This window comes from Pangasianodon hypophthalmus, chromosome 8 (assembly GCF_027358585.1).
Source record: "Pangasianodon hypophthalmus isolate fPanHyp1 chromosome 8, fPanHyp1.pri, whole genome shotgun sequence".
Lineage (NCBI taxonomy): Eukaryota > Metazoa > Chordata > Actinopteri > Siluriformes > Pangasiidae > Pangasianodon > Pangasianodon hypophthalmus.
Window position 1 is genome coordinate 27,078,484 of NC_069717.1, and position 17,074 is coordinate 27,095,557.

At 38.5% G+C, this 17,074-nt stretch overlaps 1 protein-coding gene across 5 annotated transcripts in view; it reads right to left on the reverse strand.

Annotated features, from left to right (window-relative positions):
* Positions 1–943: 943 nt before the first annotated feature.
* Positions 944–17,074, reverse strand: part of kcnip3a (Kv channel interacting protein 3a, calsenilin) — a 57,120-nt gene continuing 40,989 nt past the window's right edge. For 3 of the 5 annotated variants that reach the window (XM_053236323.1, XM_053236321.1, XM_026945821.3), the window contains 7 exons: positions 7,553–7,677; positions 6,022–6,091; positions 5,841–5,911; positions 4,338–4,445; positions 3,240–3,344; positions 3,100–3,162; positions 955–2,093 (listed from right to left, as the gene is read on the reverse strand). In XM_053236323.1, coding sequence (XP_053092298.1) covers positions 2,046–2,093; positions 3,100–3,162; positions 3,240–3,344; positions 4,338–4,445; positions 5,841–5,911; positions 6,022–6,091; positions 7,553–7,677 — 590 coding nt within the window. In that variant the 3' untranslated portion in view covers positions 955–2,045. Of the gene's footprint in view, positions 2,094–3,099; positions 3,163–3,239; positions 3,345–4,337; positions 4,446–5,840; positions 5,912–6,021; positions 6,092–7,552; positions 7,678–8,910; positions 9,516–17,074 lie in introns of those variants that run through there. The other 2 variants (XM_053236324.1, XM_026945816.3) reach the window with 2 other exon arrangements.

The window sequence follows — 17,074 nt, forward strand, 5'->3', positions numbered from 1 at the left end:
GTGTAATGAGTATGTGCAGACTGATTTTGAAAAGAATTCTGTCTAAATATGAAGATACAAGCATCTTATAAAATGACACAAAGATAGAAACAGGTGTTAGCTATGTTTACAGCACTCTAGCTGTTTGACTGGTTATCAAAAATCTTAGTAGTCATCAGTTTGGGTAAAGTGGAAGTGCTTCAGTGAATCAGTGAATGAATCAGTGAACAAATTAGTAAATGAATCATTAGCCGAATCAAATCTTTTTAGGTACTGAAGGAGTCAGTGAATGAATCGGTGATGGATAAGTGAATGAATTAGTAAGTGAATCAGTGAATGGATCAGTGAATGAATCAATAATCAAATCAGTGAATGAATCAGTGAATTCATCAGTGAATGAATCATTACCCAAATTAGTAATCAAATCTTTTTAGATACTGAAGGAATCAGTGAATAAAGCAGTGATGGATAAGTGAATAGACCAGTGAATGAATCAGTAAATGGATCAGTGAAACAATCAGTGATGGATCAGTGGATGGATCAGTGAATGGATCAGTGGATGGATCAGTGAATGAATCAGTGATGGATCAGTGGATGGATCAGTGAATGGATCAGTGGATGGATCAGTGAATGAATCAGTGATGGATCAGTGGATGGATCAGTGACGGATCAGTGAATGAACAAATAACAATGAAACAATTCTTTTTAGCTACTGAAGGAATCAGAGAATGAAGCAGATAATGAATCATTGATGGAACAGTGAATGGATCAGTAAATGAATCAGTGATGGATCAGTGAATGAATCAGTGAACAAATCCTTTTAGCTCGGTGTTCCAACCAAGCAGAAGCCTCACCTGAGTCTGACTGGAATAAAAAGCTGCAGCCACACCGGCTCTTTCCAGTTGAGACTGGAAACCTCTGCCATAATGCTTAGGAATATATTTTTAGGAAGCTGAAGCTTTGAGGCAAATAGTAAAGAAAACTAGTCCTTAAGAAGTTTTTCAGATTATGATGTAATTTTCAGTAATCATCGTAACACTGCGTGTGAAGTCGAATTAAGAGAAGTGCATTCTTTATTCATCATAACAACATAAGATATTATTCTTTATCAAATAAACAGAATAAATAATATTAACACATTTACATTGCTGCATGTGTGGGTTCGAATTATTACTCAATTATGTGAAGAACATGAAGTCATTCTTCTCGCGATATCGCAACACCTTCACACTCTGTATTTAATCCAAATATCACTAAATAAAATTTTAAAATCTTTCCAATACAACAAGACAAGCTTTAAAAAAATTGTTAAATTCAGAAGAAAAAAAGCCAAACCGTGGCCTGATATGTCCTTAGATGCCTTGTTGATGATCAGTGCAATAAAGATTCAAGCAGAAAGTATAAGTTACGCTACGTCACGCTATACATACGAGTCCTGTAGTGTGTGTGGTCTCTGGGAGAAATCTACTGGCCCACAAACAAAAAGAAGGAAATGTACAACTTCGTCATTCTCAGTGCAGGCAAACCACGAAAATCACACGTCGTTTTGGATGAGCATGCTTAAGTTCAATATTTTTTTGTCTTAGTCTTTTTTTTTTTTGGTGATTTTTCCCATCCCATCCCATCCCATCCCTCCCTCCTTTCCTCCCTTGTGCTTCTTTGAGTCTTTGGCTCCCCTGGTGGTCACTCGAGGAAGTGCGATGTCTGTGAAATCTACAGGATAATCCATACAATCTGTACAGACTGGAGCAGAGAGCTTAAGGAAGAAAATGAAGATCTCACGTCATTCAATCCCGAAAATCCATTTGCTTTTTTTTCCCCGAATACTTCTGCATTCATCCGCATTCCTCTTCTGATTTTTCCTCATATACTTTGTGCTGTGCAGTAATATACCCCCCCTCCCTTCCTTTCCCCCTCCCCGGCCCTCTTTACTCTACGTGTCTCTATCAGGTTGGAGTGCCAGACGCTGTGCTCCTGGCTTCGTGTGAGGAGATTTGGATAATGGAGGAGTGTTTTTTTTCCGCAGGAGTTTGTTGTATCTGTAGTGAGTGGCCTGTTTTATATCTCTATATCACATTCTCGAAGAGTTGCATGGAGCTCATGATGTTTTCATCCTGCAACACAGACAAGATTAAAGGAAATGATCAACTAAAAGGTGCAGTTTTTCCCCTCTTTACTTAATGATTCTAGTCGACTAGTTGCTCAATTCAACTAGTTAATCACTGCAACTAGTTAATCACTGCATTAGCTAACAAAGTAAGTTTATAGCCTCTATTTAACAAAACAGGCAAATAAAGGCATAAGTAAGGAATAAAACCCTGAGGGTTGTGCTGTTATGGGAAAATAATTAAGGACAGGGAGGTATGATGCAACCTGACACAAAGCAAAGTTATTATTATTATTATTATTATTATTATTATTATTATCCTATAACAGTACAATCCCAAAGCGGTTTATTCCTCTTACACCACAGAAAGACAGCGGGATAAAGAATGACATCATAGCTTTTATCCGTTTACAGTTACATTTAATGGTATAATAAAAAATTTACACACGAACTACACAAGTTTCCCTACAAATCACTTCTAATGTACAATTCCACCTTCGAACTACAGGCCACGCCCCTCTGCTGAGTCTATGAATTTTTCTGGCTATTTGTGATACTTGGATTTAGATTTTTACTTTTTGTGAATCTGAATGAATTCACAACATTTATAAATTCATACAAAGCAACAGCTGAGCACATGTGAGGAAAAGCAATCAATCACAGATTCAGTCGTTGCCTTTTTAACCAATTAGCAGCAAAGAAGCGACTGGACCTCGTAAGGAAAAGTTAAAAAAATTAAAATCTGATTAGTGCAAATTTGATATACATGCATATGCGTTACAAAGTGCTACTTTTATTTAATGCAACTTTGAAATAATTCAGATTTAACATTTATTACATTTAAGTTACATTAAGACATGATATTTACAAATAAAGCATAAAAATATTTTACAAAAATAAAATCCAAATCCCAGTGGCACAAAATATTATTCCATAATAGATGATTATTCTTCTGTCTTGTTTTGATCATTTTATTGAGTTATGTTTTTTATTAGTGGAATGAAAGCAAATACCTTCTGACACGTCTCGATGAACTCCTCGATTGTCACCACTCCGTCTTGATTTCTGTCCATTTTCTGCAGAAATCAGTGATCAGAGAAGCATTGTGGTGTTTTACTGGGAAAAAAGTGTGTGTGTGTGTGTGTATTACTACCTGAAAGAACTTCTCCACATGTTCAGATGGTGCTTCGTCTCGTACGCTGGGGTAAGTGTATCTGCCCATCATATCATAAATGGACTTCATGATCAGCAGCATTTCCTGCACACACACACACACACACACACACACACACACACACACACACACACACACACGGCTGTATTCTCTCCAGCAGATGATGCTGCAACTCTGTGATCCAGCGAGCACTACAGTATGTGTTAGTCTACAGCCGTGATGATGAGAAAATGAAAAAGCGTATTTTCTGCCGAATGAATGAAGGAATGATTAATTAGTCTTTACACATCTGACGTTGACATACAAAGGTGCTGTTTTTTTTTAAAAATTAATAAACAGCATAAAACTGCGTGAAATACATTAGTAGCTGTAAATGTATGTCTTATCGCCTTCAGAGTCTTCACACTAAGTAAATAGCAACATCTATACACAACAGAGTATAAAATAAATAAGAAGATATAAAATAAATAAGAAGTTAAAGGAATCTAAGAACATTCATTTTTAATTAGAAATGAGAAATGATACGTGGAAGTAAAAATGTGGATAATGTATCAAAATCTTACTCATTATTTATTAAAATAATGCACTTAAGTGACAGCAAAAACTTTTAAATGTACTGAAGTGTTAAAAAGTAAAAAGTAAATGCTTTTAACTGAGGAAATTAAGTTAATGTCAAGATTTTGTGTGAAAAGTAACTTTTATTACTTAACTAAAACGATTAGAAGGTTATATATAGCATACGGTCACTGGCTGGAGAAGTAAAAAGTAGGTTTTTTCTAAGGTGTACGTAAGTAGGAGTATGTAAGAGTACAGGTATTCCATTTCAATAACACTCAAGTAAAGTATAAATACACCAAACTAATACTTGTATACTAGTATAGCAAACTAATACTAGTATCGTAACCAAGTACAGCTACTGAGGTATTGTCCACACCTGATTAGGAAATAACCAAAATTGAGAAATGAGTTTGTTTTCTCTACCAGACGGGATTCAAACTCAAAATAGTGTTTGAATACAGAATACATAAATGGAAAAATAGGAAACAGCATTAATAACTTTAAATAAAATAAAAACACCTCTTTGGTGATGTAGCCATCTTTGTTGATGTCGTAAAGGTTGAAGGCCCAGTTCAGTTTTTCTGTGACGGAGCCTCTCAGGAGCACAGAAAGACCGATCACAAAATCCTGAATCAGAATCAGAAACAGTTTTTATTCGCCAAGTAGGTGTACGAGGAATTCTTTTTGGTGTACAGGACAGCGCATTGGCCAAAGACTTACAATACAGTGCAATACGATACGATACAATATGCTATGATACAGTGCGATACATAAGGAATAACACACTGCATTTTTGTATAACAGCACAGTCTGGAGTGTGTTATTCCACCTCTACCACAGCAGTTCGTCAACAATTACAATGATTAATTTATTAATGAATGACACAGCATGCATTTTAATGGTTTACAGTTAGATTTAATGATGTGAGAGACAAGTTAGTTCCTGTTCTCACCTACGTTAAAGCCTGCAATAAACAGTCATTCTTCAACACTCTCTCTCTCTCTCTCTCTCTCTCTCACACACACACACTCGCACACACACAAAGTGCAGCCTGTCATTTTCCCGAGAAAACAGAAAGACTACCCAAGACCGTGAGCGCTTACAACCGAGACTTCTTTTATAAATGTTAAATAAATGTCGCCTAACAAAAAACTTCACCACATCAGTGATCATCAGAATTACTTTGTTAAACAACATGTTTTTAAAATCTGTTTATTAACAGTCTTAGATTATGTGGAGCTTCTTCCATAGATGTCCCTGTGTATGAGCTGTTACTATAGAAAGAAATAATGCATTAGAACGTAAATTAATATTAACCTATCGTTTGTTACAGTCAGAACTACCTGTGCTGTTATATGAAAATAATGCACACCTACTGACCAATCAGATTTGAGCATTCAACCACACTGTGGCTACAATACTACTTACTACAATAAATACAATACAAAATATCTGTATAGCAGAATGTAGGGATGTAATATGATTGTTACTATGACTACAATTAGCGTTATTGTGCAGTTAGTGCAGGTGTTGAATTGTACTTTTGTATTAAAGTGCTGCCTGTCAGAGGGGAGGGATGTGGGAAGGGTCTTTATTCAGAAATGATAAAATAATGTAATATAATATAACATAATCTTTGTGTATGAGCTGTTCCTATAAAAATAATAACGTATCAGAACAAGTGCATTAATATAAACTTGTGATTTGCCTTGTAGCTGGAAAAACTGTCAGAGCTATTGACCAATCAGAATTGAGAATTCAACAGGGCCGTGGTGTAAAGTGCAATAACAAGGACCAGCTACAAAACACCAGGCTTAATATAGACAAAAAAAACCCTCAGACAAATCATAACGTCTTGCTATGAAACACAACTAACAATCAAACAGAAACATACGGAACAAGATCACATACAATAGTTCTTTTATATATAAATACAATCACATCAGTTCTACTATGTAAAAATCAATCAGACCAATCACAAAATCCTTATATTCAAGATATTTTCACTTGCGTGATGCTTACCTCAAAGCGAATGGAGCCATTTCTGTCCAGATCAAAAGCATTAAACAGGAAGTGAGCGTATGTGGTGGCATCTAGGAGAGGAAAGTAAACACACGGGTCAAGTCTGGTGTACGAAATAAAACCGGCTTCATTTTAAATATGTGATGAGAAAAAAGAAAAAAAAATGAGGTCCTTTTTTTACCTCCTTGGGGAAAAAACTGAGAGTAGATGGTCTTGAAAGTTTCCTCATCGACCAGGCCACTCGGGCATTCCTGAAATGGAAAGAGAAGAGAAGGACTCATTAAAGGTCTAATTAAACCCGCAGCCGCACTTCTCGCTGTCCTAAATCTCTGCTCACAGCACGTTTCAGATGATTTAATGCTGTGTCTGAGGTCTGTAGGTTTGTATTTGACCTCAAGTTTAGACCTAGATTTTAGACCTGAACCTTTCCCCTGTTATGTGGATGCTAATAGTACTAAAGTGCCCCTGAAAACAATGTTAGTGTTTTGTACCCATCCATCCATCCATCCATCCATCCATTCTCCGTACCACATATCCCACACAGGGTCACAGGGAACCTGGAGCCTATCCCAGGGGACTCGGGTCACAAGGTAGGGGACACCCTGAACCAGGTGCCAATCCATCATAGGGCACAATCACACACATATTCACACACTACTGACAATTTGGAAATGCCAGTTAGCCTACAACGCATGTCTTTGGACTGGAGGAGGAAACCGGAGTACTTGGAGGAAACCCCTGAAGCACAAGGAGAACATGTAACCTCTGCGGAGGTGGGATTTGAACCCCCAACCCTGGAGGTGCAAGGAAAACATGCTTAGCCACCGTGCGCCCCTGTTTTGTACCCATCCCTTAGTATTATATCAACCAATATGACAGTATACCTAGAAAAAAAAACAAAAAATAGTTATGACGATACTCTAGTTATAATTTTATAGTAATGTCACTTCTGAGAAAACAACAATGTAAAGTTTTAACGATTCATATTTGTGCAAATCTTCACATTCATCCAATTAAATTCTGTCTTGAACCCTATATATGTCCCACCCCCGAAAGGCGGGTCTTGCTCTACAGTAGTAGCTTGTTAAGAGTAAACATGATTCGTTGATATCTTTCCACCCACTATTCTCTTTTGCATGCGTGGTTGAAGAAAAAAATGGTTGGGGTTTATTCATTTTGAAGAGGATGGAGTCTGTATGAGGTCACAATTATGTCCCAGACACTTTACCGAGGAGTTTTACTAACTCTTCACTCCTGGAATCCAGTATGTCGTCTGATATATCATAGACTGATCGAGAGCACCTTTCCATCAGTAAGAGGAAGTAACAGGTTCTCGTTAATCTCTTCGCTGTTCTCTATATTTAGCTAGCTCGTTAAGCTATCGGCAGGTTTGTTTAGATTCTGCGAGGGTGTGGTGTATCTCAAATACCGTTGTTGTAGTCAGTCACGCGCTTCAACGTGACGCAACTCTGACTTCCTGTTTTGGAAGCCATTTTGTGGTGACTTTAAGAGTACTATATGATCTATATGAACCTCATCCTCGTCTGGTTAAGCAAAATTAACTAAGCCCTCATTATTTATATCAGGAATGCTTAAAAACACCCTAGTTTCCAAAGGTATGTACTAATATTAAGGTTTCATATCATGATAATTAACTGTTTATTAACTAACAGCTAGCTAGCAATTCCAGTCAGTGCTCAGCAGGTTCTCACGTTTTTGAAGCCCCTGTAGAGCGACTGCAGCTCCTTGCGGGTGAACTTGGTCTGAGCCTGCAGCTGCTCCAGGCCCTCGGGTTGGTGCCTGACGGTGGCCAGCTCCAAGTCGCTGTCGCTGCTGTCTACGGGAGAAAAAGAGCGATGGAAGACAGGAGAAGAAGGGCAGAGAGTGAGACAGAGAGGGAGGGACAGGGGTGAGGAAATGGGATGCAGATTAAATGGACAAGATGGAGTGAACGAGCGATGGTAGCGAGGGAGGAGTGAACAAGGGAGGGAAGGAGGGAGTGAGATTGAGAAAGAGTTAGCACAGTAGTAGAAGAGTAGTAGAAGAAGAGTAAAGAAAGTGAGAGAAATGGAAATTTGGACGAAAGGGAAAGCCTTGTTCTGTGTGATTGGCTAATATGAAGAAAAAAAAAAACGAAATGAAGCGTACTATCACGAATAACGTCATGGCGAGTGCCACAGATCCAGATACTCCTTCTCTCTGCACTGGAGGCGTATTTATGTAAAGCTAAAAGGTAAGGGAAGCTTATAGCCTCCAGATTCGCATCATGCACACTTGCTTAAACAGTGTCGCGTTTATGGTACAATGATAGCTATAAAAATGAACTAAAGCAATTCACAGAGCTAAAAACAGTCATGGCCGCCATCTTGAAGCCGAGTAAGCATCCGACTCAGGTAGGAGGCGTGGCCTAAAGACTGAATATAGAGCTGTACATTAGAAATGATTCATATGGTTATGTCAAATAAACGGAACCCTTAAGAAACTCTTCTGAAATTTTTCTAAGTGTTTGATGAGAACACAGAAGAGCAGTTTGCATGACGCTAAACTTGTGGCTATAAGCTCCTCTTACATGCTAGCTATATTAACCTAGAGCAGGAAGCATAAACTGCAGTCTATTGTTTTTTTTTTTCTCACTCTAACATGCTGGATTTTGTTCATAAAAACTTGTGTGTTAGAGCAGGGAAAAGGATATTTAGCGCAGAGGAAACAGAGGAACCAATCACACAGTAAAAAAAAAGCACCGAGACACCAAAACACAGAGACAAGTTCACGACACAACAGCAAGACAGAAGAAGAGAAAGTGAAAAAAGGAAACGGCTGGGTCGGTTTTCACCGTGCTTATGCTCACCGTCTTCACACACAGATGACAAAAAGCGAGTGAGGGAGAGAGGGATATGAGTGGATGGTAGAGGAAAGAAGAGAGTGAAAAAGGAAAAAAAAGAGAAGAGTCAAGTCAAACATTTTTTTTTTGCATAAAGCACATATATACAATAACCGAGGTAAGAACATTATAAACCCGAGACTGATCTGTCTCTCCTTCCGTCTGTATGTCTCTCCATCTGTCTCTCACCTGTCTCTGTGATGTCTATAAGTCCGAGTAAGTGCATGAGTTTGAGGAACATGAACACCAGGCAGACGATACCCACAGTCTGCAGTCCTTCCGTCTCCCATCTCACACTCATCCTCCGTTTATACACCTTCAACTTTGGGTTCTCTCTCTCTCTCTCAAAAAAAAAAAAACCCCAACAAATCACCTATTTTGATTCTTCCTCTCACGGCATTTACACACCGAATGTCCAAACCATTCTCAATTAAAAAAGAAATCCTGTATGCCAGAAAAGTAGCTGTTTTTTTTTCTATTTCTTACTTTTAAGAACGATCTGACATCTTTAACTGCAGAAAAAAAAAATTTGATGCACCAAAATCCAGTTAAAACACTTTAAAAATGACAAGCTTTGACATGCTTTCCTGAGTAATCCAAAGTAACGTCAAGTCAAGATCCAGGTGTGAGCCTTCTGTTTCCTCTCTCTTGTCTTTTCTGTTCTTTTCCCTCCTTCAATCTTCTTTCCTTTCTGCAATCTAATTAACCTTTCACAGAGAAATCCACAGAGGCCGCTCAAAGTACAGTTTTATGACAAACACCCAGGAGACAAACTGTCCCAATTACACACAAAATCATACATGCTGAACTTATCTCATATATATATATATATATATATATATATATATATATATATATATATATATATGTATACATACATACACTGATCAGCCATCCTTACACTTCCAACACATCAACTTCGAGAATTGACCACTCACTTGCTGCCTAATATATCCCACCCCTTGACAGGTGCCATTGTAATGAGATAATTAATGTTATTCACTTCAGCTGTCAGTGGTTTTATTGTGATGGCTAGACGACGGGGTCAGAGCATCTCCAAAACGGCAGGTCTTGTGGGAGTGTTCCTTGTATGCAGTGGTTAGTACCTACAAAGATTGTTCCAAGGAAGGACAATCAGTGAACCAGCGAAAGGGTCATGGGCGTCCAAGGCTCACTGATGTGTGTGGGGAGCAAAGACTTGCCTGTCTGGTCCGAACCCACAGAAGAGCTACTGTAGCACAAACTGCTGAAAAGGTTAATGCTGGCTATGATAGAAAGGTGCCAGAACACACACTGCATCAGAGCTTTCTGTGTATACGGCTGCGTAGCTGCAGACCGGTCAGAGAGCCCATGCTGACCCTGTCCACCACCGAAAGCTCCTACAATGGGCACATGAGCATCAGAACTGGATCATGGAGCAATGGAAGAAGGTGGCTTGGTCTGCATCACGTTTTCTTTTACATCATGTGGACGGTCGGGTGCGTGTGTGTTGCTCACCTGGGGAAGAGATGGTACCAGGATGCAGTATGGGAATAAGGCAAGCCAGTGGAGGCAGTGTGATGCTCTGGGCAATGTTCTGCTTGAAAAATGTGGGTCCTGGCATTCATGTGGATGTTACTTTGACACGTACCACCTACCTAAACATTGTTGCAGACCAAGTATATATCTTCATGGCAACGGTATTCCCTAATGGCAGTGGCCTCTTTCAGCAGGATAATGCTCCATGCCACACTGCAAAAATTGTCCAGCAATGGTTTGAGGAACACGACAAAGAGTTGAAGGTATTGACTTGGCTTCCAATTTCCCCAGATCTCAATCTGATCGAGCATCGGTGGGGTGTGCTGGACAAACAAGTCCAATCCATGGAGGCCCCACATTGCAACTTACAGGACTTAAAGGATCTGCTGCTAACATCTTGGTGCCAGATACCACAGCACACCTTCAGAGGTCTTGTGGAATCCATGCCTCGATGGATCAGAGCTGGATCAGGCAGGTGGTTTTAATGTTATGGCTGATCGGTGTATATCTATATCTATATACACACACATACACACAAGATAATCCTTTTTTTTTTTAATCATCTGAAACCATCTCTTTTTTTTCCCCTCTGGAAAACCCTGGAAAAAAGGTTCTATGCAGATCCATACAACTGTGTGCGTCTCTATCAGAGAGGGTTCTGAGGAAACCTTGAAAGATTTTATGTAGAACTAAGTTGCTCATCTTAGAGAGGGTTCCAAGAAGAACCCATTTATAACAAAAGGGTAAAAGTAAAACACTAAATTTAAATTTAATTTTCTTATTTTAAGAAAGAGATTTCTCAAAGATTCTACTATGTAGAACTCTACAACTAAGATTCTCCAATCATAAAGAGTTCCCAGTAGAACATAAACATTAAAGTTTCTCTGCTTTGTCCCACTGGGGAACCCATACGTATGCAGATACATACAACTAAGTGTCTCCCTATCAGAGAGGGTTCCATATAGAACCCATTAAGAAAAACAATAACCCATAAAACAATGAAGTTTCTCTGGTAAGTCCCTCTTGGGAACCGTTCAAGGCTCAATGTAGAACCTTACACCTGAGTGTCTTCCTATTAGAGATGGTTCCAATTAGAACCCATTTATCACAAAAAGGATAAATCTAAAACGCTGACGTTTCTTTATGGACTGATACCCTTAAAGGTTCTCTGCAGATCTATAAAACTGTCTCCCTATCAGAGAGGCAAACCTAAGATCGCTTGAGTTTACAGTTAGTACAGTGAACAGTGAAATGGTTGTGACTATATTGGAAAAAAGGAAGAGGAGGACATATTGATCAAGCTAATTAGGCACTTGCACACAACTTCATCGAGGGTTCTTTAGATTGATGGGTTCTTAACAAAAGGTATATTTGTCGTACAGTATTTTTAATGCATATTTTTTAAATGTATAATTTTGAACCACTTCACCCTTCAGCTGCACCTTGTTGAATATTTCTCTTTATTCTCTGCTGTGCGCCTCGCTGTTTATAAAACTGTAATAAAACATAAAGTGTGTGTGTCTAAAGACCTCACTGGCTGCTGGAATGTCATGTGTGTGTGTGTGTGTGTGTGTTTTGTGCCAGTCAGGAATATAGATCTCTCTCCATTTGCCTGTGCATTGACTCCAGGTATGGATTGTGACTAAAAGCATTGGAAAAATCCAAATAAAAAGACGATGCATTCACAGCTGACCGTCTCTCACTCCACTTCAATACGAATACAGTCCAGGACATTCTGACTTTTTTCTGTTTCTGAAAAAAATCTCCATATTTGCTTTAGCAGGTTTTTGGGTCGATGTCTGAACCGGCCGAGAAACAATTGATCAGTTAATTGAGGTCAGTGTGTTTGTGTATCATCGTGTAAGAAAAGGAATGGTTCAGGTTTCCTGACTTTGGACATTTGGGACACTGAACATGTCTTGTTTAAGGGAGGTATCTTTAAATCTTTAACTTTCATAGTCATCCTGTGTGCTGAAATTTAGAAACCTTGATTGAAAACAACACCAATATAACGTCACTGCTCCTCTGCACTACGAAAAAAATACACTTGGCAAGTGAAAATATCTTGAACATAGTAAAATTATCTAGGATTTCCTATTATAAGGTTAACCAATAAATAAACCAATTATAAGATTATTATTTCTAGACATTTTCAATTATTTCAAGCCTGAAACAGCAAACAACAATTCTATTGGCAGATAATTTTGCTAAATTTAAGCAAATTTAAGCAAAGAAGAAGAAAAATTGTCTGACAATAAAACAGAGAATAAGAAAAATTAGTAAAAAAATGTCTAGAAGTAGGTTTAATAATCCTTTATTTGGTTTATTGTAATCTTGTAACAGGAAATACTAGATCAATTTGACTATGTTTCATATTTATGTCTCTTAAATTGGTCTCTTTTTCTCTCCTCCTCATGGCCTTATTAAAGTGAAGACGGTCACTGGAGCCCATTCACTACTGTTCATCATTCTATCGACAAACCAATGCCCCCCCAACACACACACACACACACACACACACACACACATAAAACTCCTCTAATCACCACTTCCTTCCCTGTTAATGGCTTCCATTTTAAATCCAATTCCCAAGTTTAAGGTCTTTTCACCTGACGATATCAGTCTGAGCTCAGAGACGCAAGAATACCAAAACTAGAGCGATGTCTTCCCTCTAGTGGAACACTACGCTCAATACAACGACGTTATGGACAATGACGTCATAGTAATTATGTTAGAATAAGCACACGCATCTCCTCTCTCATACAATGTCGGAAAAAAACCATAGTGTAAAGCACAGGGTCATCACTTACAAACCCCTGCCTCCCAAGTAAACACCTCACACTAATATTAATGTATTTAAAACAGGTACCATCATTCAGTGGGAGATTATGACATCACGATGATTGGAAATTTTTATTTCAAAAATAACACAAGACCTGCGTTTCCTGTACACCCCACGCAGCGCACTCCGTGTGAGATTCAGCCACAGAAAACAGTGTGGTGGAACAACAAGAGCAGAACGTAACACGGGAAAAGTACATCTCTATGTTTACTCGAGAAAGATTCAAAAATAATCCTCATTCAAACAAAATCTGGGACTGAGATGGATCACGTATAAAACTGAAGCGCTGTCTCCAGCCCAAAAGAAAGTACTAAGCCGTACCATTCTTTGTCAGTCCGGAGGTACATCTTTTGCGCCTGTTGTTTGTACCTCTAACATGGTAATGTGAATGTAGTGTACCTTTAAAATGATTTAAGGACCTCTCTTGTACCTTTAATTAGCTTCCAGTGTAATTCTGTAAAGCTACAGTGCATGCAGCTTTTCTCAAATATTATTGTTTCCATAGTTTCATCATGGAGAGCATGTCACTTTTATTTAAAATATATTCAAGCAGTGAAGCCCATATACCATGCTTTTCCTAGTAATGAAAAAGGATTTGTTTAGTAGTTTAGTTGATAGCGAAGCGTAAATATTGGCCCAACCATAACGTTATCTAATATCGTTAAACATTCATTATCTAAACTATCATTCGTAAACCTTGTCCTTATTTACAATCAGGAAGTAACCGTGAATCTGATCCAGAAGAGAAGCGTGGGTCAGTCAGGGCCGCGTGACGGCAGAAATCTCAGAGCAGTGGTGCTGTATTTACACTATACATCTCAGCTGCCTTTTCTGTTTGTGCCAAGCAGTCAAACGAAGGACGCAAAGTAAACCACATGACATTTCTACAATAATTCTAAACCACAACGTGGACGTATACACACTTTTGACCGCTGGTGTGTTCTGTGATATATACACTTGACCTGGTTTTTTAAACCAGGTACAGTCAGCACTTTACCTCCCACCAAACGTCTGGGGACCACAGTAACCGCGTTATTTAATACACACACACACACACACACACACACACACAAACACACACTTTAATCCATAGATAGGAAATCTATTATAAAGGTTAGACCATACAAAATGATATTCACTGGTGCAGCATGGAAATGTTGATGAATCAGTGCTGTGTTCATAAACTGCGGGTTTTTTTTTTTCCCTCAAACTTTCTGCAGCAGAGTTCCAACAGGAGCACTTGTGTATGAAACGTGAGAACCCGTGCTACCATTATGGAGGGAGTGGGAGCCCTAAGAGCAACACACTGCAGATGGATCGATAGTTTTTGGGATGATTACAGGCTGTGGATACCCACTAAGGGACTGGACTATCGGAAATGTAAAGGCTTTAGGGGAGTGTGAAATGTTTTTATGGGTGTGGTTAAGGATGGGATGGCGTGCGTGTGTGCGAGCGTGTGTGTGCGTGCGTGCGTGTGGTTGTGGGTATTTTGAGGAACGGACAGTGTCCTTCTGAAACCCCATATTTAGGTGGCAGTAAAATAAGCTCACTCAATACTACATGCATAATGGATGAAGAGTAATGCTAGACTTGTTTTGGGGCTTGAGAAAGGGAGAGGCGAAATGCTACGTGAAAAGCAACCGAAATATCTCGGAGGAAGGTGGGTGGAGACGCTTGGGTGTTCAAGCGCGCTAATAATATTTGGCTCAGAGACTCTCATGGATACTTTATAGACAAAATGCACTATGATATTAAATATGAAAGCGTATAATAAACCCCTAATAACTCTAATAACACTGGCACGTTCGTGCTACACCACACTGCTATGAATAGCACATAACATTAGCAAGGCAATGTGTTCTGAACGCAAGACACGCGGACAAACAAACACAGATGACCTTTCACCCCATATTCCTCATGGGTCAGGTACAAACACACTCAGGCTGAACAGCAGTCAAGTGCCGAACAGTGTATATCCATAACCTACTATAATAATAATAATAATAATAATAATAATAATATAAAAGCCCTGACAGGTGAGTGCAAAAGTTTGTGCACCCTTAGATAGGGCTGGGCAAAAGGACGATATGATAACAATGCCACAATCAATAATGTGACAAATATATTTTTCTGAGATATCGCACATATCATGATTTTGATCATCTTTTTAAATTAAAATTGTAATTGTTTTTTTGAAAAAATTATTACATCCTGAATGGAAGCAGCTGATGTGATGTTAAAATTGTGTATTTAAAAAAATTGTTAAATATTTTGTTATATATTTTTCAGAAATATATTTTTTTAAATGACATTTTTAAAAAATAGTTTTTTAAAAAACAAATTTATTATTCTTTTTCTCTTTTTTTAATGCAACACAACTGTACTGCTAGCAGTTTGTGAGCAAAGCTATAGTATATATATTGTGATACATAATCACGGATCTTAGAAATGCCTTTGAGAATTGTGATATGATTTTTTTTTTTTTTTATCATATTACCCAACCCCTACCCTTAGAACAAAAACAATTTAGTGTGTTAGGTTTCCTGAGGTTATGTTCCTTCATCTCTAATGCCAAAGTATGTATTCCAGAATGACAAATTAAAACAAAACCCAATATAAAGTGCATTAGGAAGATGTGTCTGTATCTGTTCTAACAAATGCCACACACTCCCTTCTTCGCATCAAGTCTGGAGACTACGCGTCATGGCAAATTGAATTCTTTCTTCTGTTTACTTTCTTCTCCTTCTTCTTATTATTATTGCATTTAATATTTTCTACTGATTTTTTGCTGTTGTCTTGATGCAGAATATACCCATATTTCTTTTTTTTTAACCACTATATTTTTTTTTCATTTTCTCTTCCAGCTTTTCTTTTCCCCCCAGAAACATTAGCAGATGCAAACTTTTCAACTAAACTCAAATCCAATGTATGCAATATATGCAAATCAAATATCATAGCAGTCCAATCTCTAATGTAAACCATCCACAAACTTCCTCTCTTTTATCTCCTTCAGTATCTCATAATGGGCAGTCATTACATTACAAGCTTATTCCTGTTTTGATGGATACAATGATGCATCATTTAAAAGCCTTAAGGGTTCTTTGGTTGTCCCACTGGGGAAACCCTTAGGGGTTCTACGTAGAACCCTAGAACAGTGTGTTTCTCTATCAGAAAAGGTTCGAAGCAGAAACCTTTATAGCTATTTATCCAAGAACCCTTGAAGAACCCTTTTTTCTAAGTGTGTAGAAGCAGCCTCTATTCACCAGAACCGACGGTGTTGCAAAGACGAATGGCAACGCTGACATCAGATGACAAATATAAGTCCCCCAAACTTTCAATTCTGACCATGCAGCAGGCATAAAGAGCTATTTTAAATGCGTTAACATCCTGTCTCTGCAGGCAAGTGAGCTGCTGCGGCTGTATTCATGATCTAAGCTAGTGTCACACGAAAGTCAAAATGCCAAGCTGTTGTTGTAGAATTGTTGAGCAGGCTACAATCTTAGAAGAAGAAAAAAAAAATCTGGTTATATCTCTGTATCTCTGGGAGGAACCTTTAAAGTTTCTATGTAGAACCCTACAATGGAGGGTTTCCCATTCACAAAAGCTTTCAGAGTAGAAATGTCTTACAATGCTAGAACCATTAACCATCCAAAGATTCAAAGATTGGCTAGTGAAGCGTTCTTTCTAAAGAGGAACCCTTTCTGGCAGGGAAACCCTCTGTGCTAGGTTTCTACATAAGGCTTTACAGGTTCCCTATGGACAAAGTGAATTGTGCAAGAACATTTTAAACTCATTTTTTTCTTTTCAATGCACCAAGAATGAATTAAACTATGATACACTTGACTGACCGTGAAATGTGGCGCCTTATAACAGATTATTTGACTTTGTTGCCGCTGGAAAGGTGTGGCAGCTGCTGTACCTTGCCGTACCCAAGGGACACCGCTGCTAGAACATAATCGAAGAATCGAGACGCAATGGGAATCTGACTGGTCG